The 27,637-nt window shown below is 32.3% G+C and overlaps 1 protein-coding gene across 1 annotated transcript in view; it reads right to left on the bottom strand.

The window, feature by feature from the left end:
* Positions 1 to 8,202, bottom strand: part of LOC115885760 — a 35,524-nt gene extending 27,322 nt beyond the window's left edge. The window contains exon 1 of the mRNA XM_030904774.1: positions 5,905 to 8,202. Within this exon, the coding sequence (XP_030760634.1) occupies positions 5,905 to 8,018 (2,114 nt within the window). The 5' untranslated portion in view covers positions 8,019 to 8,202. The remainder of the gene's footprint in view (positions 1 to 5,904) is intronic.
* Between the last annotated feature and the right edge of the window lie 19,435 nt (positions 8,203 to 27,637).

The raw sequence follows: 27,637 nt of genomic DNA, 5'->3' as shown, positions 1-27,637 counted from the left end.
GCGCGTCCAGTGTAAAAGTAAAAGTGTTTTGGTGTATTGTGGTGATTTAGTGTTTTTATTTTGCTGTGTAACACCAAAGGTTCCAACCCTCAACTGTAATAAGCAACGGAATACATCCTAAATTTTTCACTCAGTTAATGATTTAAATGAATGCTGTATGACATGTTTGATAAATATGATGTTGCGTTTACATTAGAGAATGTTGATATTAAATAAATACAGGTTTGTTACGAAATAAAAATTGAAAACCATTAAGTAATAATTTTTTTTTTCATAGTAGGTGGTAACTGTAACACTCTATAACTCATATAACATCCACTTTTCATTCTAAACAGCTAAACAATATTTACAAATTTTTTTGTATTTTAAAAAATTAGACCAACTAAATCTTGAGCGAATTTTATATTCTTGACTTGAAACTCCCCTTATACAATATGAAATACAGTACCTAATGTATGAATAATCCGAACAGAAAGTTAGTAGAACCAGTTCAGTTTACCAAAACTTCCAAATTATAGAAGTCATAAGAAATTATATTTATAATCCGAATACGTTCGGTTTACAGATAACTTTCTATCTTACAGTCATCTAAAGTAGTTTCGATTACAGAATTTAGTGTGTTCAGATGATTGATATCATTTTACACAATTGGGGTGTTGTTCGGAGTGTTCGGATTATAGAGTATTACAGATTATAGAGGGTTCGGACTATCCATACATTACTGTACTTCAATATTGACTAATTATTTTGGAGTTTAACACAATTTGAAGACTTTTGTTTCAAAATTACTAGGAATTATAAAAAATCAGGAATCCAAGTAGGTACAACAATTCTTTACAACTGTATTGGTTGAAAGTTAAATTTGTGGTCAGGAATTAGTTTCATTTTTTAGAAGAAAATTAATTAATCTATTCCTAAAATCTTTATTTGAGATAATTTGAGTCTTAAAAAGGTCGGTAAAAGGTCTTATAAGCCATAAACTTATCTATGTGCTTTATCTTTCAAAATTTTCTTAGTTTTCTAGTCGTCACTTGAATTAAAATGCACCTAAAAAACTGCTTTCAGCTTTTACACTAATTACGGTTCACCGGGCACGGTAGATAGTAAATAAGTAAATGTACTAATTGTTTACTTTATAACACCACCTAAATAATTAGGAAGTGGTTGTTTATAATAAAAAAATAAAGTAATAACTCGCTGACGCCGAATAAGGTACTTACCGATGAAATGATTATTTGTTTTCGTTATAACGGCTATTTTTTACAAGCTTGGCAATGAGCCGTTACTATAAAGTCATGTTTAATTTATCTCAATTCCACACCGTACAAAAAAAAATTGAAATTAAAAAACACTGTAATTTACGCAAACACAAACAGCTGATGATAGTTGATTTTTGATTTGACATTTTCCATTTCAACCACAGAAACATTTAACTACTTGTCAGTGTTGCCAATACTCCAAGAATAGCCAGGGCTGAGCAAAGGGCTGAGTATAAAATAATTTTCATCACGGAAATCAATGCGCTGGTTACGTGCGAGCTTTCAACGGGCTGGTTTACGTGTATTACGTCACTGAAAGGCCTCCTTAAACCTCTACCACAGCCCAATGCCTTCTATTAAAAGATCAGCCTACGGGCGAGATTTATGACGTCACGCTAGTTAGATATAACGGATTAATAAATATGTTGTAGAATACATGGAAAACATAATTATTCCTCAGATTTTTGGTTTGTATTTTAAAAATGATATAGTTTAAATGAAATATACATAATATACAGTTAATAACTACAACATATATACCTATTTATAGTAATAAATACTTTGGCAAATAAACTATGAACCATACATATGCAGCAAATGTTTTACAATGTACAAATAATGTATAGGTACATAAGATAATGGGTAAAATGTAAATATATTTTAAATTTTGGGGTTTGAAAATCGATCTAATTTAACAAAAAACATTGAATATCTACTAATAGTGATGTATTATTATTTGCATTCACAAAATTTATATGTATATTTTGCAAGTATCAATGTTCGAAAAATTATATTTACAAATAATACAATATTATCTAAAAAAGGCGTCAGCGATGGCTATGAAATGAAGATCGCTGGCATTTTATATGTTAAATTATTCTAAAATTTTTGATTTTCTTGGGATTTTAGGTTCGGGAAAAACGCTGATTAAGTTTTCATTTGGGTTTTCATTATTTTTATTTGGTTTAAAAAAAAACGTTCGGCTAACTATAGCCTTCACAGTGTTGTGTCATGAGAAAAATAGTGTCGAATATAATCCAAAAATTACATATACAATATAATTCACACCTCATAATGTTTACTGCAATTAATAAACTAATATAAACTTATCAAAAGATGACCACATATTTTTAAAATTATTATTCTTAACACTAAAATTATCTACATTGACTATGGAGTACGCAGTAAACATTATGTGCGTGGTGTGCATATTTTATATGCAATTTTTTGGATTATATTCGACACTATTTTTTTCATATGACACAACAATGATGGAGGCTATAATGTTAGCCGAACCGTTTTTTTTAAACCAAATAAAAATAATGAAAAACCAAATGAAAAATCAATCAGCGTTTTTCCCGAACCTAAATTCCAAGAAAATCAAAAAATTTAGAATATTTAGAATCAAGGTTCAAGAATATCAAATTTTCCAAGATTGTAAAATTCTAGTTAATTATTTTATGTGTACAGTTATTTAGGGAATGTCATCGATGTTCATTTCAAGCCAACTAGACGCCGATTTTTTTCGATGATACGGTATAATTCTTACGTAAAATGTAAATAACATTAGACCAATTAAAACAAAGAAATATGAATTTCTTAGTATTTTCAGTAACACCTTTATTCTTAAAACTTAATTTTGTATTATGCAAATATACCAATTTTATTGTTATTTTATTCATATTGTATTCAACCATCACTTAAATATTTGATATTAATTTGGTATTATAAATAATCAATACTATTCATTAAAAATTACTGAACAAATATATGTTATGCTTAACATACATTATATATTATCAAAAAAAACACATTCTTCTTTTAAACTGTATCAGTCTTGTCTTTACAAAATCTTTTTTAAAATTTGAACTCAAAATAATAATCTTTTTCATGATCTCTAATACACATATTCTTTATTTTCCCTAGATCATAATACCTACGTACGTGTTTGAATCTATCGAAGCTGAACCAGCAACACTTGGAGTGGAGATTCCACAATATGAATAAAATAAACATAATTGTCCAGTTTTCATTAATACCATCATGGGAGAATATTATTTTTAAATTTATTAAAGATATTTTCAATAAAATTCTCTTGATTTATAACTCGTACCCACTTTTCTTGCTCTTCCGGACACTTTAGGCTGCCTAGTATAATAACTATCCTTAGTAACCATCCTTTCCACCAGGAACACAACAAAGATGAGGCATAGCACCAATAACACACTCCACTTAAGCTTTATTGATGAATTGTTAGAGTCTTAAAAACACACACAAAAATCACGATAAGTAAAAATGTATGGGCACTTTTAGGTTAAATCACTTGCACAACGTGTAATTTTAAAATTTCTATTTTTTGTGCGAAACCGAGAGTGACCATATATCTGGTAGTAGTTTATGTCACTTCAACACCAAAATAATTAGTTTTTTGCACTACAATAATAAATAATACCAAAAATCAAAGAGTTAAAACCAAAAATCAACCGACAAAATATGAAACGGAATCTAACCCAATATCTAAGTATGTACAGCTGATGAAGTAAACAAAAGTCCGCCCGTAGGCTGATCTTTTAATAGAAGGCATTGCACAGCCTCTACAATCAATATCAAAAAAATAACCCACAAAAATAATATTCGTAAACTATAATAATTAACCCGATAATAACACAGAAATCTACGGGAACATCTTAAATATTTGTAAAGAAAATTCAAAGTGAAATTACTACAATAATCCCCCTTGTTAGTTAAGCTTCTAAAAAATGAAATAAAAAACCAATCCGTATTTAAAAAAAATAAAGTTGATGATGGTTCCAGAAAAACGAATGGCCATAAATTGATATTTTGCGTCACCAAAGGATGAATCTAAGAAAGTTTCTTTGAGAATAACTGCATAGATTTTTTCTAACAAAATAAACTGGTAAAAAAATAAAAACGAAATCGGGAAATTTGAAATGGCAAAGATAAAAGTATAATCAGTGGCGGATCCTCGGGGAGTGGTTGGGGGTTGTTGGCTCAAACCCCAATAAACGATATTATTAATTTATTTTGTCACAAACGACTCTGATGTATATACTTTCAGTAAAGTTTTGAGTCTAGTCCCCCCACTTTCCCAAATTCTGGATCCGCCCCTGAGTACAATTGCTAAACAGATTATCACTGCGCTGACCTATCAACAGGCAACATTGCTAAAATTTACGCCACCCTTTATCTCTTTCTCACACAGTTTCATAGATACCAGTCGAATTTGGAACACCCTGTATATACAGGGTGTTTCAAAACAAATGCGAAAAACTTCAGGGGGTGGTTCCTTGTTCAAAGTAAAGGGTAGTTTGCTTTATAAACGTTGGGTCAAAAGTCAACCATTAGGGAGATATCGCGGTACAAAGATGGCGGAAAAATAATGTTCTTATTTTTTATCTTGAAAACGAAAAGAGATAGACTAATGAAATTTTATGGAAGCATTACTGTTATGAAAACACACTTTCTGGTAATTTTTTCACTTTTTTAAAACGAGTGGAAGGGGGTGAAATAAACTACCCCTATCATTCTTGTTAACGAAATTTAAAGAAAAATCTTATCATACACATGCAAAAAAATTAATTTGGATAGTTTAGTTTGTTTAGAAACTTGTTTATCTCTTGTATTTTTTTTATAAAACTCACCGATTTGAAATTAAAAAATAAAATGTAAAGCATTACATGTCAGGACTAAAAATATTTTTAGATTAAGAATCTTCAGATTAACTTCTTAAGATTTTTCTTTAAATTTCATTAACAAGAATGATAGGGGTAGTTTATTTCAACCCCATCCACTCATTTTAAAAAAGTGAAAAAATTACCAGAAAGTGTGGTTTCATAACAGTAATGCTTCCGTAAAATTTCATTAGTCTATCTCTTTTCGTTTTCAAGATAAAAAATAAAAACATTATTTTTCCGCCATCTTTGTACCGCGATATCTCCCTAATGGTTGACTTTTGACCCAACGTTTATAAAGCAAACTACCCTTTATTTTGAACAAGAAATCACCCCCTGAAGTTTTTCGCATTTGTTTTGAAACACCCTGTATAATTGAGGAGAAGACTTACTAATGCATTTTGTCTATTTTTTTAAGATTTTCAACCAAAGGTGGTATTGCAAACTACATACAAAGAGTTACAATATTATGCCAGAAACGACGTGTTAAATAAATTGAATCCCATTCAAATTAAATGGCGAAAATACTTTAAACTTCCATGTATGTCCTTGCGTGCTGTAGATATACTGCTGTTTGTTTGTCATTGCCAGATGAAGATTTTTTTTGTACTACAACTTTTCTATTGTTTGAATAATACTACTTAGGAAGTACGACTGGGGACCATGTAATTAGGGGATACGGCAGAAAAATAAAGCGAAATTTTACCTCTACTACTATAAGGACAGTCAACAGTCTTTTTCATTTTTTTTTCAGATATCATCAAAACTAGATTTTTCAGATATAGGTATACTATTTTTACGATTATTTTCAAGTACCTATAATAGTTTTTCGGTAAGTTTCTTGCAAAAAGCGTGGCAGTTTTTTTTGTTGGCCAAAATTCGAAAAAATGGACAAAATGCAGCTAGAAAGTCTGTTCCTCAATAATTCTTCTGCAAATTTAAAAAAGACTTACCTATTAAAAATTAGATGCATCCTACGTTCTTTGGTATTGGCAAATTTTCGAATAACTCTGTCATTAAAATTCCCTATTCCCGTGATAAACTTCTTTTCAATGGATAACACCGAAAGAGCTGTTAAGCCAATGATATTTAAACGATCCTCGCTTATCGAGTTGCTGAGAAACGTTTTTATTTGTTTTAAAGTTGAAAAACATCGTTCGTTCTCCGACGTTACCATGGGAATCGTTAGCACAATCTCCAATAATTTCCTAGTTTCCCTCAATGTATCTCCCAGATTGTTTTTCAATATAAATTTTAGAAAAGGTAGTGCACCATTTAACGCTCTGCAATCAATTCGAGAATAAATCATTGAGAGTTCATTCCGTAATCGGTTTTTATCGAGCGAGGGATAACAGGAACACGCGCAAGTGAGTTTGTCCTCGGGAAACGTACCACAATACTTCCCAAAGTTTTCCGAAAAGAATAGCGACGCAACTACCAGATGCTCCTTAAAATGAAATCGATCTTTTGCGCAATATATGATAATATGACACACGCTTATAGCAGCAACACGGATATGAGGTTTGATCGGTTTGATGTTCGCTGACTCATCGCTTATCTCTAATGCTTCCCTAATGATCTGATCGATATTTTCTCGAATCTGAACGATACTAAGTTCAAATTTCTTTATACAATCGCCTAGTAGATTGGGGTCGATTTGTCTTTCTTCCAATTGATTAGATAGGGTTTCTATGTGGAGCATCACACGATGCAAAAAAGTGAGCCAGAAATTGAAGACCGGATCATTTAATGTACGACGAATATAGGGGGCTGCACTAGAGATAGCATCGTTACTGAATCGATCTTCTATTTTTTTCGTACACTCAATAAGGGACTTTCTATTTTCGTACACGACATTTATGGTCCGTATATTTAAATCCAATCGAAAAAGACTCTTTCGCATCACAATCTTGTTCAACACTTCTGCAACTTGCGACGAATTATTAAAAAAGTCGAGAATGGTTTGCAAATGCTCAAAAAACATGCGTACTTGTCCATTTGTGGAAGCTGCTTTAGACATAATCGACTTCAATTGGTGAGCGTAACAATGTACATAGTGAGCGAAAGGATACTTTTCTTTAATTAAAGCTTGAACGCCTGTTTTCTGATCGCTCATCGGCGCCGCACCATCGTAACTCTGCGCAATCAGTTTGTTGGGTGAATCTTGAATTAGGGGATCTACAATAGCTAAAATTGTGTCGCTGAGCGCCCGTGCATCGCGTTGCGCAGGAATAAGGTAGTTCCAAAACCGTTCGATTGGCTCACCGTCGCGGATATATCTAAAAACGATTACTATCATTTGGGATTTGGCAACAACGTCCTTCGTTTCGTCCGCCATGATTGCTAAAAACGGAGAACTCTTAATTTCTTCGGCCAATTCTTCCTGGCAAACTTCAAGCATACACTGTAACAGATCGTTCTGTATATCTCTGAAGGAGCCGTTAAATACCGAAGAATTCTTCAAGTGTTCGCTTAAAGTTGCCTCAATTTCAGCAAAAACCTTTATTATTCCGGGAACTATCCCCGGATTATGGGGAATATCGCCCTCGTCATGTCCCAAAAGAACCGTTTCGAAAGCTCCACAAAATTTAATGCAATTTATCACTTTCGAGATAACATACCTATTCTTTGATACATTTTCTTTATGCCTCTGTTCATTTATCCAATAGGCAGAATTTAACTGAGCCTTAAAATCGGTTGCTCCTAGCAACATAAATTCCATATAATTATGAAGGTGGTTTCTAGAGTTCTCGTGTGCTTTCATCTTCTTAGTCAAGTGCTCTAAATCGGTGACTCCCACTTGCGTCCAAGCTTTATCCCCGCCACCAAAAAGTAAGCAGGTAAAACAGTATAAAGCATTTTTTCTGTTACATCCGCAAATCCAGTTATTTTTCGAGTAAATGTCTCTAGTAAATTTACGTGTATAATAACTTTTGCCTTTGCTCGAGGAAGGTTGTTCGATGACAAGGTCTGGCAATGGCCTACCTTTTTGTTTTAATTCTAACCTTTCGTTGTACGAATATTTAAAAAACGTTTTAACATTAATTAAATTGAAGACCACATCCATGGTGCACAATTAATAATTTGTTGTCAGAGCAAAACACAAAAAGAGAACGCATAAACACACGTACGTTTCCCCAGATTGTTAATAATGAATTTAAATATCGAATACTTCACAGTAATCGCATGGATTCCGTCACTCGCAAGCAATGTATTATAAAACGTAAATATTACGAGTATACCGTGCTCTCCTAAAGGAGGACGCGCACTAAATCGACTCCTGCTGCCACAGCACCGGCGACTGCGACCATCGTACACATAGAGTAGTATATAGTAAACGTAACCGAAGCAAAGATTAGAGAATAATCTAATACATAAAATTCTCGTGTCAGTTTCAGTTACCATACTCCTCCAAAACGGCTTTGACCGATTTCGACGAAATTTTATATGTATATTTAGTAGGTCTGAGAATATATAGGTTGATATCTATTTTTATACCTCTAAGTAATAAGGGCGATTTTTTATTTTTTTGGACAATTTTTTTATGATGTGGCATTCAAAAATACATAAAACCCTAACCTTTCACCCTTCTACCATCAACTCCTATTTTTTACTAGGGGTTGTTTTTTTAATAGTTTTATATGCCATACTTCTCCAAACCGGCTTAACCGATTTTGATGAAATTTTATATGTATATTTAATAGGTCTGAGAATAGGTTGTTACCTATTTTTTATACCCCTAAATGATATTAAGGGTGGTCCACCCCATTTTTTTACTTTTTGAACAAATTTTTTTATTTTCTTATGTGGCATTAAAAAATATATACAACCCTAAATATTCACCCTTCTACCATCAACCCCTATTTTTTAATAACGATATTAGTAATTCAATAATTTTAATTTAACAACAAATTGTTTTTAAAAATTGTTAGAATACCTTAAATTAAAAACGTGAGTATGATTGGGTGTATCCCATTGGTGCATCTCAAAAGTGGCTCACCCCTATAACTTTTTTATTTTTTCAGATAAAAAAACGAGATTTGGTAAGTTAGTACATGACATAAATTAGGATTGACTGACGTATTCAATTGTTCTCAGTCACTTCCTGTTTCACCGAAAATGACAGCAACTTTTGATTTTTAAATGGCACCCTCGGTATTTTTTTACTTAATTCGATAAAAAATGACACTCCGAATAGAATGACATATGATATGTCGACTTTTGACATTTTTTCATTTGGTTTATTTGAAATTGTAACATGCGGTTCATAAAGTCAACTTGACTCGAAATACCAAGTGTGTGGTACCAAATTATTCGTAAAAAAATGCTTTTTCCAAATATGCTCATAAGCCACCCTCATTCCGTTTGAAAAAATTGAGACATGATTAAAAATACAATTTGGGCATCTTTTAACCGACTAGGACAGGACACTAAAAACGTTAGACGATCAAATCTATTTTTTCCAAGGCCCCTTGTTTTGAAAATTAGTGTTTTTAAGACGGCCATTCTTGATTGACGGCACTCTAGATTGAAATATAAAATACGATTTTTTTAAAGCGAAAATGTCAAAAGTTGACATGTGATATGTCATTCTATTCAGAATGACATTTTCTATTGAATAAAGTCACATAAAAAGAAAATACCGAGGGTGCCATTTAAAAATCAAAACTTGTAGTCATTTCCTGTAAAACAGGAAGGGACAAAAACAATTGAATACGTCAATCAATCCTAATTTATGTCATATACTTACATACCAAATCTCATTTTTTATCTGAAAAAATAAAAAAGTTATAGAGGTGAGCCACTTTTGAGACGCACCCGGTATACCCGATATCCGGTATAATGGTATTTACCCAAATTCAATATACTATTTATTCACCCTTTAGGTATATAAACAAAAACTTGGGTATTTCGACGGGAAGTTTGTAAAAAACCGCCACCATCTTGGATTTTTTCGTTTTTATTTAAATATCTTCTTTAAAATGTTTAGACCGTTGGAGGATTCCCATTCCAGGTTACGGATGGAGTTTCCAGGTTCTTGAGATCCGCTTTAAGTTAGTTTCTGATAATCTTAAGAATAGAATAGATTCTGGGGGAAGTACCCATTAGTTCGGAGTATTTACTTTTTGCCCTAAATACTCCTACCCTTGTTGCTGCTTTGGTTTTGGAAGCATCAATGGTTTTGGAATACCAATTATACCAATAAGACAAAAGACAATATTAAACTCTAGAACCAACTAGAACAAATTGCAAATTATCAATTGTTATTACTTATACAGGGTGGCGCATCTCATTCGCCTCGGTTGATTATACGAAAACTACTATTATGGGTATATCATTTTAGGCAATGTGCATAATTTAAAATTATTTTGAAATGTACAGGGTATGTCAGAACTAAGATCCATACCAAAGTTATATTTTTTCTTGTGGAACACACCCATTATTTTATTTTATTTTTGGATTTTTGGGCGTAAAATAAGGCATTTATTATAAGGGTTTAATATGTTTAAAAGCTTTGGTTTTTGAGATATTTAAGGATATTTAAATATGCATACTATAATAAAAAAGTTTGTCAACACCCAGTACATTGCTTTTCAGGATTAATTCTTGTGTTGACTTTGAAGCCAGAGAAATAAACTTTATTAAAAAATTGTATTGCTTCCTTAAATGTATACAGGGGTATCAACAATTGCGGGTCAATTTTAAATATTTATTTTACATAAAAACTTCGTTATTTCGAATACAACACTATGTATTTTTTTGAATAAGTCGAAGCAAATTTAAATGCTGTTTCAAAATATATTAGAGTTTCCTATACCTATCAGGCTCAGATTTTGAATAAAAATCGATTTTTCAATAAAATTATAATCAAGATGGCTGGTGTCGCCATGGCAATTTTCTAGTGACACTTAGTAGCTATTTTCAAAATCGACATTAATTAAGGGACTTTATTTAAATTTATAACAGTAATTTTTATTTAATTTCCCTACAATAAGGTTAATTAGTAAGTATTTATTATTTTATCAAAAAAAATGAAGCAGTATCTGCTGGCGGAAGGAATGAATATGTTACTACTATAGTGATTTTAATTTGTGAGGACAATTGCTTGTTGGCCTCAAGGGTTTTTGCTCAAAGATATCCAAATAGGAATTTTCTTGACAAGCGTTCATTTGAAAAACTACTTTTTTTATTTCTCAAAGCTGATAGTGTGGTATATGAAAAATATATTAGACAGAAACCGGTCCTTGGAAGTAAAGAAAATGAATTTGCCTTAATTGGCTCTTTTATAGAAAATCCAATATATCTACAAGTCATCGTAATATAAATCAAATAACTACTTCTTTATTTTTCTCGATAAAATAATAAATACTTACTAAACTGTTGTAGGTGAATTAAATAAAAAAAAATTAGTTATAAATTTAAATAAAGTCCATAAATTAATGTCGAATTTGAAAATAGCTACTAACTATGAATGCCATGGCAAATTGCCATGGCGACACCAGCGATCTGGATTGCCATTTTATTGAAAAATCGCTTTTTATTCAAAATCTGAGCTAAATAGGTATAGGAAACCCTAATATAGTTTGAAAGAGCATTTAAATCTGCTTCGACTTATTTTAAAAAATACATAGTGTTGTATTTGAAATAACGAAGTTTTTATGTAAAATAAATATTTAAAATAGACCAGCAATTTTTGATACCCCTGTATACATTTAAGGAAGCAATACAATTTTTAATAAAATGTATTCCTCTGGCTTCAAAGCCAGCACAATAATTAACTCTGAAAAGTAATGTACAGGGTGTTGACAAACTTTTTTATTATAGCATGCATATTTAAATATCTTTAAATATCTCAAAAACCGAAGCATTTAAACATATCAAACCCTTACAATAAATGCCTTATTTTACGCCCAAGAATCCAAAAATGAAATAAAATACCGGGTGTATGTTCCATAAGAAAAAATATAACTTTGGTATGGATCTTAGTTCTGACACACCCTGTACATTTCAAAATAATTTTAAATTATGCACATTGCTTCACTACATATACCCATAAAAAATTTGTTCCTACATCTTTCCGTTTTCGTATAATCAACCGAGGCGAATGAGATGCGCCACCCTGTATAAGAACGTTTTTGGGTGCCCACTCGTTGAAGTCATTCTTCCTACCTCTATAAATCTGATGGTCGCAGATCCGTGCCATTCTGAACTGGGCGGATCCCAATCAATATAAACAGTTTTATCATAATTTTTTCTAGAAAAATTTATGATTAATTTAAAAAATAAATAAAGGTATAGGTAATGGAAAACCAAAGTCAATATATTAATAGTGAATTATCGTTGCCTTTTACTACGGTATAACAGACACTATTGTATAAATTTTACTTGTTCTGTACTCTGTAGTCTGTACTAATGACTGAGTGATAATAGCATTAAAAATTTAAAAAAAATATTGTGTTTTTGGTAACATATTAAACCAAACATATTGTATACACAAGTATTGTGGGTATAATATTATAGAAAAAAAACGGCGTCAGCGATGGCTATGAAATGAAGATCGCTGTTATTTTATATGTAAAATTATACCTATGGGGAATGTAATGGATGTTCATTTTCAAGCCAACTGGACGTCGTTTTATTTTTCGATCATACGGTATAAGTATATACCTTTACTCACTATTATTTTTGATCACTTGATGGAATTTCTAAACATAGGATTATCCTTATGGAATATTTATTACATTATATTTTTTTTTGATTGTGTGTTTCTATGTTTCTGCAAATTTGATATCAGAGATGTCAATATTTTATGTACATGGCGAATTGATTCTATACATAACAATTTTTTTTCACTTCTCAAGATACAAAATTTTCCTATTATATTATTAATTATTTTTCAATCTCTGTATCTTATATTTTAGTTTATATAAAATAGATTTTGTTAATTACTTACTCGTGTTCCTGGGATCCAGTCAAAATACTTTTAGTAAGACAAGGCAAATCGAGTGCACGAGCTCTAAAAATACTTTAATTAATATTTAACTTTCATTTTATTCAGAATCTAAATTACTCTACCTATTATATTTTTTAATGTTATTAGGCTTTTTTCTTCGCGCTGATAAAAATAATCTCGTTTTGAATCCAGTTCTGTAATTCCACTCCATGAAGTCTAATTGAAATAAACACGATAATTTTCAAGAATCTATTTTGCATAAAAATTTAAAAATTTTAAATGCTGGACACTCATTTTGTTAAATTTTCGGACAAGTGATTGGACTTATATATATCATTTAGTTATTTATACAGGGTGAGTCTTAAATACGTGCAAATATTTTCAGGGCTAGTAGGTAGATCTCGATAAAAGAAATATATTTTCTCTTTACCGTTTTTCAAATAAACTAAAATAACCGAGATATTCTACTTTCAAAAAAATGGAAAATCTCCAAAAAAAATTTTTTTTGCTAAAATTCTGAGAACCCACTGGATCTTTTCTGGATTTTCTTTCTTGTAAATTTAATCTACTACCTATGTTGCCATATTATCAACAAATTATATTTTTTAACTAAAAACTAAAAAAATTCCCCAAAAAAAATTCAAAAAGTTCCAAATTTTCAAGTTTTTTTTCGCCAAGAAAACCTCATAATTGTTTTTCTGGGGTCGAAATATACTACCCCTAAAAATATTTGCACTTATTTAAGATTCACCCTGTATATGTATTAGACAACTAATAATTATATTATATATGAAATTAATAAAATTTGTTTTTGAATTACAAGAAACTGTCGTTTATAATTTACCAATTAAATTGACTATTAAATTTATTTCAATCAATATTTTTAAAGTATAATAAATATATATCTAGAATAAATTTAGTGGATAATAAATATTTTAATTTAGGTAAACTATATTTCAGAAATCCGACTAAACCGTAGTCCGATCCTGTCGTGTTAAGCCACACCTATAATTCCAAAGGAACGTGGTTTCAGCGAAAAAATGTAACTTTTAAATTTGTTGGGATTAGGGCTTGCAGAGCAGAATTTACTATGAAATAGCGAGCAATATGTTACAAAGATATATAAATTATAATCACAAAACTTCAATCTGTGTCGGTATTGTAACGGAATTTTAAATCATGTCTTATTTTCGAGAAAATTTAGTCCAAACATAAGTTATAATTTTTTGATATTTGACCATCAAAATCGTAAAAATAAAGAAGTCGTCTAAAAATGTGCTACAATACCGACATAGTATAATCCTTTATCTTTAATTTCTTTTTTCATATTTGTGAAAAGACCCAGCCAGTTTTATATAAAACGGCAAATACCAAAGATTTATTTCGTTACTTTTTCGGACTAGTATACTGGACTCTTAAATACCGAACAATTCACGGTAATCACATGGATTTCATCACTCACAAACAATATATTATACAAGTTTGATATTTATTCCAAGAACGGCAAATATTTATTCTATACCGTGCTCTGTACTAGAGAACGCGCACTGAATCGACTCCGCGATCATCGTAGATATAGAGTAGGGTAGTAAACGTAGCCGAGTCAAAGAGTAGAGGATCTGATATATATTATAAACGCGAAAATTTGTTTGGATCTTAGATGGTTTGGATGTATGGATGCATGAATGTGTACATTTTAGTTAATCTTTCACGCAAAAAACTACTGAACGGATTTTAATGAAAGTTTACAATAATATAGCTTATACATCAGAATAACATACCGGGTGCGTCTCAAAAGTGGCTCACCCCTATAACTTTATTATTTTTACCATTAAAAAACCAGATTTGGTATGTTAGTATATGATATAAATTAGGATTACTTGACGCATTCAATTGTTTTCGGTCACTTCTTGTTTCACCGGAAATGACTACCAACTTTTGATTTTTAAATGGCACCCTCGGTACTTTTTTACTTTATTCGATAGAAAATAACACTCTGAATAGAATGACATATCATATGTCAACTTTTGACATTCTCGCATATGGTTTATTTGAAATTATAACTTGCGGTTCGTAACGAAAATTTGACTCGAAATACCATTATACCAAGTATGTGGTACCAAATTATTCGTAAAAAAATGCTTTTTCCAAATGTGCTAATGAGCCACCCTCGTTCCATTTGAAACAAATGAGATATGATTAAAAATACGATTTGAGCATTTTGTAACTGGCCAGGACAAGACACTAAAAACATTAGACAATCAAATCTATTTTTTCAAGGGTCCTTGATTAAGAATTAGTGCTTTTCACATAACCATGGCACTCTAGATTGAATTTTAAAATTCAATTCTGTTTTAAACAAGAATGTCAAAAGTTGACATATGATACGTCATTCTATTCAGAATATCATTTTCTATCAAATAAAGTAAAAAAATACCGAGGGTGCCATTTAAAAATCAAAAGTTGTAGTCATTTCCGGTGAAACAGGAAGTGAACAAAAACAATTGAATACGTCAATCAATTCTAATTTATGTCATATACTAACATACCAAATCTCGTTTTTTTATCTAAAAAAATAAAAAAGTTATAGGGGTGAGCCACTTTTGAGACGCACCCGGTATAGGCTGTAATTAATTCTGGCATGTATCTGCATCACAGGTGCCATGAGAACATGTCCAACAGCAGCAATGGAGGTCATTCTAGACCTAACACCACTGCACATTGTCGGTAGTTATGCCAATACGACAATGATTAGAATGGTTACTGACGGAAACAGTACTGGGAGAATTTTCAGGTCAGGGGCTTGGGACACCCTCAAAAAGAAAATTCCATTTCTCCAACTCCCAGTGGATGACATACCAAGAATTTACAACTTTGAGAAAGACCTCACTGTAGTATTGAGTAATAAAAAGGATTGGAAGAAAGAAACGCTTACTCAGCATATAAAAGACCATACCATCACGTGGTATACTGATGCTTCCAAAACCAAAGCAGGGACAGGGATAGGAGTATTTAGGCCGAAAACTGAATACTCCGAACCAATGGGCACCTACCCCAGTATCCTTCAGGCAGAAATTTGCGCTATCGAAAGACGCGTACAATTTATCTTAGATAGGAACTATCGAAAACAGGAAATTGTCATCCTATCCGATAGTCAAGCAGCACTTAACGCGGTCAACTCAGTAACCATCAATTCGAAGTTGGTCAAAGAATGCTAGAGAAGGTCAACAAATTAGGCAAAGAAAATAAAGTCCTCCTACTCTGGGTGCCTGCTCATCAAGGGATAGAAGGCAATGAAAAAGCAAATGATCTAGCTAGAAAAGGAGCGAACACTCCACTAACTGGACCAGAACCACAATAGATCTCTCTGTTTTCCAAACGGGAACCAACTGAAAGCGGAACTGAAGAATCTGGAAGACTCCATCCGTAACTTGGAATGGGTGTCCTCCAACGGTCTAAGACACTTGAAAAAGTTCCTTAGAACTTATGACCGAGAAAAATCAAATGCTTTCCTTGATTTAAGTAAAAACAATCTTCGGATTGTCACGGGGTTTCTAACAGGACACTGTCTCCTCAACGAACACCTCAGTAGGCTGAAACTGAGAAACAACGGCGAATGCAGATTTTGTGGGGAAAATGGAGAAACACCAGAACACCTTATCACTGAGTGCGCCGAGACGACGACCATTCGTGCCATGAACCTTGGTACGTCTGATGTCGAGGATGGAGAGCTGGCCTCTGTGGAGCCGTCTCAGATACTGGCTTTTCTTAAAGCCCTGAGACTGTATGATGAGTTATAACTCGTTATAACTCAAGAAAGGGGAACACACAATAGATCTATAAGGTCGCGGTGATTAATCCCCTCCTAAACATTCTACATTCTACATAGGCTGTAATTTATAAAGGCATTAAAAAATAAAATGTTAAATACCAGAAGAGCAATAAAATAACACACGGTTAGGTTAAACGCTGTCAAACGACTATCTTTAAGCCGGGACCTCATTAGGCCACACGCCATGCCACCCTACGTCATGATGATCTGTGCGTATGTTTTTCCATTTAATTACATGTGTGGCGTACACACTAGGGCTCACGCCACCCCACGCCACGCCATCCCACGCTATCATACATGAGATGGGAGATTCATCTGTCCCAGATTTCATGTGTACACTCTTTCCCACGTCGCAACACGTGGGCTCACGTGAGATAGCGTGGCGTGGCGTGGCGTTTGGCCTAATGGGGACCCGGTATTATTCATGGACTATCAATTATAACTAGACACATATAATAGGTACAGTTGTTCAAATATAGGAAGAGACTTTTGGGGATAGCACCGGTCGGGTGTTATTTTATATTTCTCACGTTTCTAGCTATACTTGTTAAGTTGTACTTTCAAATACTGCTACTAAGTGATATAATAAATATTACACTTTATATTAATAAAATTGAAATTTAATGCTGACTAAGTCACGGGAATAAAAACTAGTATAATTATTATACAGGGTGTCATTGAAATGGTGTAAAAAAAATCAGAGGGTGATAGTACTCCTAAAAATAGTAAAAAAAGTTCCTATAAATATAGGGCGGAAAATGGATATTAAGGGAGTTAGGGGCACAGAAAGGGTGAATTTAAAAAACGGTTGTTTTGAAATTACAGGCTTAAAAAACGAGATAAAATTTCGAAAAAAAAAATTCTCTGCCATAAATTTTGACTCTAAATCAAATGGTGATACTGAAAAATTATTTGGAAAAGCGAAAAGGGTAGTTTTTGCAAGGGTAGGGGGTTATTTCGTGAATACCTTTTTTGAGGTTATTTTTTTTGCAACGTGGGTTCATTTTTTGAAAACTACAGACTTTTTCCTACAAAAAGGGTACTCTTGTTGTACATCGCCCAGAGCGATGGTTTTCGAGAAAATTGAAGGCAAAGAGTTTGCTCTGATGGGTTGCTAACTGATTAATCAACATAAACTTATGAAAGTTATGGCGGTTCAAAAGTAACCAAGTAGTTATTAAATAATTAATTGGACAATCAAAATTTCATGATTTTTAAAACATCTTATTGCTTTAAAAACGAAATAAACCAATTACCAAAATTCCGTATTAAAATAATGCCTTCCTTAATTCATTCATAGTAAATGTTTAAAGTGACCACCATTCATTTCAATGCAGACATCTGCTCCAAGATCTGCGTACCTTGTGGAATATCCTTGGTGTTGTCCAAATTTGATTGGAATAGTCAATAATGCGTTGCCGTAGTTGCTCTTCAGTATTAATCGGCACTGAGTAAACCAAAGCTTTCAAGTGGCCCCAGAAGTAGAAATCTAGTGGATTATTTCGTTTTTTAAAGCAATAAGATGTTTTAAAAATCATGAAATTTTGATTTTTCAATTAATTATTTGATAACTACTTGGTTACTTTTGAACCGCCATAACTTTAATAAGTTTATGTTGATTAACCATCAGTTAGCAACCCATCAGAGCAAACTCTTTGCCTTCAATTTTCTCGAAAACCATCGCTCTGGGCGATGTGCAACAAGAGTACCTTGTAGGAAAAAGTATTTAGTTTTCAAAAAATAAACCCACGTTGCAAAAAACATAACCTCAAAAAAGTTATTCACGAAACAACCCCCTACCCTTGCAAAAACTACCCTTTCCGCCTTTCCAAATAATTTTTCAGTATCACCTTTTAATTTAGGGTCAAAATTTATGGCAGAGCATTTTTTTTCGAAATTTTATCTCGTTTTTTAAGCCTGCAATTTCAAAACAACCGTTTTTTAAATTCACCCTTTCAGTGCCCCTAACTCCCTTAATATGCTTTTTCCGCCCTATACTTATAGGAACTTTTTTTACTATTTTTAGGAGTACCTTTGAGGAGTACTATCACCCCTGATTTTTTACACCATTTCAATGACACCCTGTATAATAATATACATATAATAAAATAATATTCTCTATACTCTTTGGCCGAGTATTATCTGTAAAGGTGGAAAAATTAATAACCAACCAATCTTAGCGGGTATGTGTAGATAATGATTTCCTGTCAAAAAAATGTCCCATTCGGTCCCAGTGGGGGAAGTTTGAAAAAACGCCACTATCTTGGATTTTTTTCAAATATCTCCGTTTGTATAAGTTTTTCGAAAACCGGTTTTTGTAGAGGATTAAATTTCAAACATTTTACCTCTTAACATTTGTCGTATCAGATTCAAGAATGGATTGCTAACAATTTAGATTATTACGGTATAGGTAGAAAAAGATCCAAAAAGGTATCTATCCATTCAACAGATGTTGCAATTTTTTGTAATTGTAAAAAGATGCTATAGAATGTATAGGAGTGTTAATCACCGCGACCTTACAGATCTCTATCGTGTTTTCCCCTTTCTTGAGTTCTAACGAGTTATAACTCATCATACAGTCTCAGTCTCACTTTATCAAAAAACAGTATCTGATTTTTTGATAATCTGAGTATTTCATTACCTTCTATCTCTTGGTGGGCTGACACCCAGAGTAGGAGGACTTGACTATCTTTGCCTAATTTGTTCACCTTCTCTAGACATTCTTTGGCCAACTTCTAATTAATGGTTACTGAGTTCAGCGCTTTTAAGACTGCTCGACTATCGGATAAGATGGCTATTGCTTGTTTCCAATAGTTCATATCTAAGATAAGTTGAAAATTATCAGTTGTTATTACTTTTCATGTAGGCATAAGCGCGAACGTGGCTGCCACCAGTCATAAGAACATTTTTGAATGCGCACTCGTTGAACTCATTGTTCCTATCCATTCCTACCTCTATATATCTGATGGTCGCAAGTCACACGTCTGTGCTATTCTGTGCTGGCCGGACCGCAAGGCCGGATCGAGCTATGATGCCACTTCTACCGATTTTTCGCAATGATTTTTCGGTAGATCTTCCATTCATCTACCGAAAAGACTATATTTTCTACCGATTTTCATTCTTCGGAATATTTTGGTGTCATAGATATTAAAAAAGAATTTTGTAGTACAATTTGTACAAAATTTCTAATGAGCCATATTTTCTTGAATCACAAATATGACCAATCCAATGACATCTAAATGACCGTAGAGATATTAACGTCCCTATTATCAGGGAAAGTTTCGTTGTTTTATCGAGGGCAACCTCTACTTTTTACACTTATTTTTGTATAATATATAGATGTCTTTGGCAACCCTAATTATTTAATTATCGGAGAAAATCCCGATTTTTGAAAACTATAAAGAAGACAAGTAATGCATGGGGATAAAGGGATCAAAATGTCTTAAATTTCTAAAAATGAATTGCTTTAGTAGTAGTAAACTTAGTAACCGGTATTACTAAAAAGGTATCGAGAGTTGGTAAACGAGTATTAAGTACCTAGGTGATGAAAATTAGAAATCCTAAAAATATTTTTGAATAATTTTAGGGGAGGCTTTGCAAGAGCGTCGATTTGTTTTAGCCCCAAAAATTTCCGTTTTTTCGGTACTAAAACGAAATTTATTAATTTATTTAAGAGTTTCTTCGTGTGTATTCATATTTAATATACAATTTTGTGTTGTTCGTATTTTCAAGTATCTTTTTATGCCGCAAAAACGACTTACTTTTAGCACGTCTTAATAAAAATACGTGTACCTATCGATCGGTACATACCGATTTCTATTTAATTTTGACCAAGATATCTACCGAAAATAAAATTTTGGTAGAGGCACACGGTCTCTAAGTACTATAAAATTTCTTTATTTTCTGCTCTATAAAATTGAGACGCGCAATCTTCTATATCTCTGGTACTAACATACAGAATCTATCATATCATTTTGTATTAAATTCATTACAACTGTACTGAAACGGCAACACTGCCGCCAATTACGTCATCGACCGTACTTTCACCTATGGATCGTGGCGTGCGGGGTGACCTGCGGGCGCCTAGTGGCCAATGCTGTGGCCCAGTTGAAAAAACACAGCTGAACACAGCGATAACAAGGGCAAATAAGTTAGCTACTCCACTGGTCGACTTAAAGCCGTCTGTAGAGAAAAAGGCTGGACCTCAGGCTGGACGCTCGTTATTTCGGGGTGTGTCGCACAGTGGAACGGATTAGTATAAAACATAGGCATAAAATCCAGAAACATTGAGAATAGAATAATTATTGTTATGTTTTTACAATTTAACTAGCATAACTATGTACAACTACTACAAGTGTAACTTTTTAATCAATTTTGATTCTGTTTAAGTTAGCCGTCAATAAATAACCAATATAAAAGAATAAAATAATTTTTTAAAATTAATAAACTTTTAATTATATGTACAATAATTGCCAAATCTTGTTTAATGTTTCTTTTTTATTTTTGTATTTTTAAATTATTTTGTTTATCAGAAATATGATAATAACATTAAAAAACTTGGTATAACACATAAACATCAAAGATTTGAAACTATAAAAATTGAGATACGACAGGATTAGCTCTACTGCTAATATTCATATAATTGCTGTAGCCATATACCGAGTGCGTCTCAAAAGTGGCTCACCCCTATTATAACTCTTTTATTTTTTTTCGTATCATTTTTAGATTTTTCAGAATCAAAAGTTGTAGTCATTTCCGGTGAAACAGGAAGTGACCAAAAACAATTGAATACGTCAGTCGATCTCAATTTATGTCATATACTAACATACCAAATGACACCAAATCTCGTTTGTTTATCTGAAAAAATAAAAAAAGTTATAGGGGTGTGCCACTTTTAAGACGCACCCGGTATACTTTAAATATGTTTGGCTGTAGTATAGCAAACACAAAAATATATCATTTTTATCTGCTACAAGGCTGCTACCAAGATGACTATGGAAACACAAAAATTGAGCTTATTATGGACTCGAGAAAAATCTGTGATGTTAGGCGCCATTTTTTTTGGAGACAATGGATCTGTCATCAGCGTATCAGCGATGATTTTTAGTATAGTGAACTTTGATAAACTTTGTTATAATGGTGATGTCGTGATGTGTTTAGCTTTCAAGTGTAAACGCCGCAACGATAAGAATGAGCCAGGAGATGCGTTTCATAGGTAAATAAACAGTCCACTCCACCTTTTTAGCATTTTCTTATGGAATTTGATAATTATTTTTCTACTTGATATGTGACAAGGATATGTGTTATACGTCGATACCAGTTTTGTACCTTTTGTTAACGTTTTAATACGTTTTTTTTGTAATTAATTAGTATGATACTACCTAAATAAGTAGCACATACCATAGGCGGAGTCAAAACATTTATCAAATATATAAATATCTCTTCAAGCATGTAAAAATATGTGGCAGGGCCATTCTATACTATTTTAGGCCTAGATACTTTTAAGAATATAAATATGATAATTACGCGATTATTGGCGCGTAACGTCACCATGGTAGTCATTTTTGAATTTGTTAAGACTGGGTGAGGGGCTTCAGAGACATTCAGGGTCCCCGTTTTTGTATACAGGGTTTCCAAAAGTAGGAAAACGTTAGATTCGCCAGGAGAAAACTACGGACAATTTAACCTGCAAGAAAAACGCGCTATCTAAAGAAGTTGTTTCAAATAACATTTTTTTAGATCCACTATTGTTACTAGCAATATATACACTAATTATAAAGATACGTAATTATTTTAAGTATTAGCTAAATCATCATAAAATATACTCTTCTTTAAGCTGATATTTCTGATTAATATATTTAAAACTACCAAAAGATGAGGGGTTATAACAGGGTTATAATTACTAAAGTTAAACTCTAAATTTAAGAAACTTACTTAGTGTCGAGAATCGCTCGTACTTCATTTGCAACCAACTTTTTTAATCGACGGTCGGTCCTTTTTGTTTCTTTAGAACTATCTTTTTTTGGCAAATTTAAAGTCGGAATAGCATCCGGCTTTAAAAGCCTTAGCCGCTTACTTGGAGTATACCCCAACAGTTCCGCTTTTAAATTTCTTTTATAATCGTCTTTTGTAAAATGCAAAGAACATATTCGAGCGTGTTCTGTATTTACTTTATCTCTACGTTTGCAAGCATACAACCACTGGTTTCTTAAATCATCGTCTTTCGGAAACCGAAACAGCATTACATCTTTATTAAGATTTTTGGATTGATTATCCGTATTGCAGGTAGCAACAGCACAACGCATATTTTTATTTATTATTATAAAAATAATATTAAATAGAACACGCACTAACCACAACCACTAATCGTAAATAGACGGAAATAATCGATCGCTACCCAGATGACGTATTTCGGCTGTTAAGCTCCGCCCACTGCTGCGTAATATATCTTATCTTCTGTTAATTTTGTATCATGATAAGCCACAGTTGTTAAATGTAATGTATAGGGTGGATATGCCAGTGATCGGACAGTTTAGAAAAAGCGAGTTTAAATTGTTGATTAAATTATCTTTATTAGTAGCATGAAAATGACACTTCATGAAATAGATAGTGTGGTTATTGGGCTGTTTATTTAAATATAACAGTTTTTTCATAAACCTACCAATAATTTTAATTATTTTTTTTTAAGCGATAAAACAATTTAGTGATAAAATAATTAAGTGACAAAACAAATGACAGAAAATACAATTAGCCTGTGACTCAATAGAAATGTGGGCTCACCCCTATAACTTTTTATTTTTTTAGATAAAAAAACGAGATTTGGTATGTTAGTAAATGACATAAATAAGGATTGATTGACGAATTCAATTGTTTATGGTCACTTCCTGTTTCACCGGAAATGACTACAACTTTTGATTATTAAATGGGCTTTTGATTATCATATGTCAACTGTTGACATTTTCGCATATGGTTTATTTGAAATTCTGTGGTTCATAATGACAATTTCAGTCGAAATACCAAATTTATGGTACCAAATTATTCGTAAAAATATGCTAATGAGCCACCCTTGTGCCATTTGAAAAATATGAGATATGATTAAAAATACGATTTAGGTATCTTTTAAGGCCAGCACAGACGCTCAATTTTTTTGCACAAACCGGATTTGTGTGTGAGAACTAACGACCGACTTACAGTGTTTCAATCAGTGCAAGTTAACTGGACAAAATTAATTCAATTTTTTTATTGCTTATGAATATTAACATTTTGTAGGCATTAAAGGTGCCCGGTGGTGTAGAGGTACAAGCTCTCGTCTACCAATCTCAAGGTGTGGGTTCGAATCCCACACCCGGCATTTCATCAGCCGACTATTTTTATTAAAATAAAAATAGTTTGGGTACCTAGGTCGACTCAGCCTTAAATGAGTACTTGGGATTCACAATCCTGAGGTAATAATAGGCGGTTGAAGCGTAGTGCTAGCCACATTACCTTTCTTGCATACCGAAAGGCTCTAGCATGGCAAGCTGTACCTTACTACTCCCAAGGCGTCAAACGCTATATACGGGTGCTATTATTATTATTATTAACATTTTGTTCATTCTAAGCAATACATATTTGCTAAATATAACTTGTTTGATTTAGCGGAGCGGTCACTTTTGACAGATGTGCTCAACGTAACATTAAATTAATTTTGATATACATTCTTCAAATTGAAACCAAACTATATTATGTGTATAATTCTATAAAATTCTACTTACATTAAATATTTCCTACTGCTAGTACTGCTTAACATAAACTAATTCTTAACTAATCATTGATCACCATCAAAAGATTAACTCTTATATTCTGATGAGCCGATGAGCCTGATGAGTTATAATAGCTATAATCCTCTTGTAACCTATGGCGATATCCGTATCGGTAGTCTTCATATTGATATTTATATTATTTACAGAACGTAGTATTAATATATCCAAGACTTTGGAAGGGAGATTACCAGTATATTTCCTAGATCATCATTCATAAATTTGGGTGTAGATCCGTAAATATTTATACACTTTTGTGACTAAGCAGGTAGTTTCGGTCAGTGCATTGCACACTTTTCAGTCAGAAATCGTGAAACACGTTTAACGATAAACTCAATACCATCAATGCTAGACATCGTCGGTAGTACCTTTAGGTAATAACTATTTTATTTCCTCGAAAACTTTGTTTCAGTCACGGTAAATTAGGTATTTTCTTTTAAAAATATAGAAAATTAATTGGACGATAGTACATAGTCAAAGATAGTCGAGGATTCTGCGAGATAATATTACTACATTGGTCACGTAATTGAAGCGGTACTATTGAAAATACAAACAAAAATTCATAAGTGTGATCGGCAACGGTGATTTTTTGTTTGTAAGTGCTGTGACGAGCCAGTTTAGTTTTTCTCCAATCCACATTTATGTCATAATTAATAACATTTTGATATTTTGGTTTTTAATTTTTTTTAGATAAAAAATCAAGATTTGGTATGTTGTATGACAAATTAGGATTGATTGACGTATTTAGTTGTTTCTGGTTCTGTTTCTGGTCACTTCCTGTTTCACCGGAAATTATTACAAATTTTGATTTTTAAATGGAACCCACGGTATATTTTTACTTTATTCGATAGAAAATAACTCTCTGAATAGAATGACATACACCATATGCCAACTTTTGACATTTTCGCTTAAAAAAAATCGTATTTTAAATTTCAATGTAGAGTGTCATGGCTGTGTTAAAAACACTAATTTTTAATCAAGGAGTCTTAGAAAAATAGATTTAATCGTTTAATGTTTTTCGTGTCTTCTCCTGGCCGGTTTCTGAGAGGTCTTCACTAAAGGAAACAGAGTTGCCAAGTCTGGGGAAATATATCTAGATATAAAGATAATGAAAGCTATTTTGGAAAAAGGAATTCATTCTGCAAAAAAAAATGATGACAAAAATTATTTATAGAATTTAATACAAAAAAAATAAGTCTTATTCTCCGTTTTCTAATTTTAGAACTTTTTGCAACTGTAAAAAACACAAATAGAAACTTTCACACATAAATAATTAAACTGTCTAACATCAAATATGCATATAAATGGTAAATATATGAAGAAAAAAAAAATAGAATTCATATAATATAAAAGTAAGGTTTGAATCCAGAATAATTTGAATAATAATCTTTCCAGAAAGAATGCGTATTAATATGATAACACACCTTAATAAGATAGAAAAAAACCATTTAGTTATATCTGTAATTACGGAAAAACTATAAAATATTGGAAGAACAATTTTTTAAGAACATAATTAATCGACGTAATAACTTAGTTATTAATTATTAAGTAAATATATATACATAAGAGAGTAAAGACTATATTACTATAGTTTACTTATTATGGTACAAAAGCGAAATGAGAAATTCACTATACCTAATAATCTTACTGATCAAAACTGAATATTACATTCCTTTTCTCATAATATGGTAGTCTAAATCATGTTTAACAATGCAAAATAAATCATCAATTTGAGTTTCAGAAGTTGTTTATCATTTTACTACTACTGCCATTACTCACTGACGAGTATTTGACATGCATCAGAAGATTGTTATGCAAGGGGTTTTCTTTCCTGAGCTTTTCTGTGACTGAAAAGCCCGATACGTGATCTTATCTCTCTTCTGCACTCCGGATATTCAAAAATCTCATTACGTTGTTGTCTCTTTATTTTTTGGTTATAGTTAACTGAGTTTACAATTATTTTCCACTGCGTTCTATTGTGCGCTGCTTCTTCCCACTGATTCTGCATGCCTATCCCCTTTAAGTTTTTGTGGAAAATATCCTTGTACCTTTTGGGTTGTCCACCCGGTTTCCTCTTACCGTCGACAAGCTCACCGTAAAGAAGAGATTTCGTTAGACGGTTTTCTTGCATCCTGCATACGTGACCAGCCCATCTTAAGCGGGATTTAGTAATCATGATTTCAACGCTCCTACAGCTAGCTTTGTCAAGGACCGATACGTTTGAGCCAAGGTGGAACCATTTTATTCTTAACAGTTGTCTAAGGTGTCTCTGGTGCAACTTGTTTAATGCGTTCATATGCCGGCGGTAGGGCACCCAGACTTTTCATAGGACACCAGGTGTTATCATTTTACACAACCAATGTCGGTAAACATCAAATATTTGTTTAAAATTAACATCACAGTTTAAATCACTAAACCTTATAATTTATTGAAACAAAATATTAAGAAGTCTTTCTTTCAAAAAGTATAAACTTTGTTCAGCGAGAAAAGGGATGGTTTCGACAGACAACATCCAAAAAATGACAAAAAAATTGAAAATCTAATGACAAATATGTAATTACGTCTGAATTAAAATTACAGACAACTGGAACTGTAAATAATGTATAATATACCTTTGTGGCGGGATCACTTCTTGAACAGAATTCTGGGTCTTTAGCAATTGGACATAAATCTACAAAATAAAAAAGTTAATTTTTCTAAACACCACAGTGTTGAATCCAAACGGAAATAATTAGCTAGTCAGTGGATTTTTACTAGTAAAACGGATTAAGCTTGATTTTCATGCATCCGTTGTCCGACGATACGTTGATACGATATTAATTTTATTGGTAGAATTTAAAGAGTTTGATTGGTTAGAAAATAACGCAGTTTTTAAATTTATTGCATTTTCGTGCCTCCGTTTGTCGGATATACGTTAGTGTTAATTTATATTTTCGTTTCCATAACGATTTTGCTATTTTACTTATATTTTTATTATTGTTAGATTAAATTTGTCAAAAAAGTGTCAAAACGTCCGATATCGTATGAACAGGTCCGTTGTAGTGATGGGCAAAACTGTTATTTTTAGATAACAGTTGAAACTGTTATAGTTATTTATAAAA

The sequence above is a fragment of the Sitophilus oryzae genome, unplaced genomic scaffold, assembly GCF_002938485.1.
Source record: "Sitophilus oryzae breed Bouriz unplaced genomic scaffold, Soryzae_2.0 scaffold_111_pilon_pilon, whole genome shotgun sequence".
Classification (NCBI taxonomy): Eukaryota; Metazoa; Arthropoda; class Insecta; order Coleoptera; family Curculionidae; genus Sitophilus; species Sitophilus oryzae.
The sequence above is the reverse complement of the archived record's forward strand: the minus strand, read 5'-3'. Positions and strand labels throughout refer to the sequence as shown.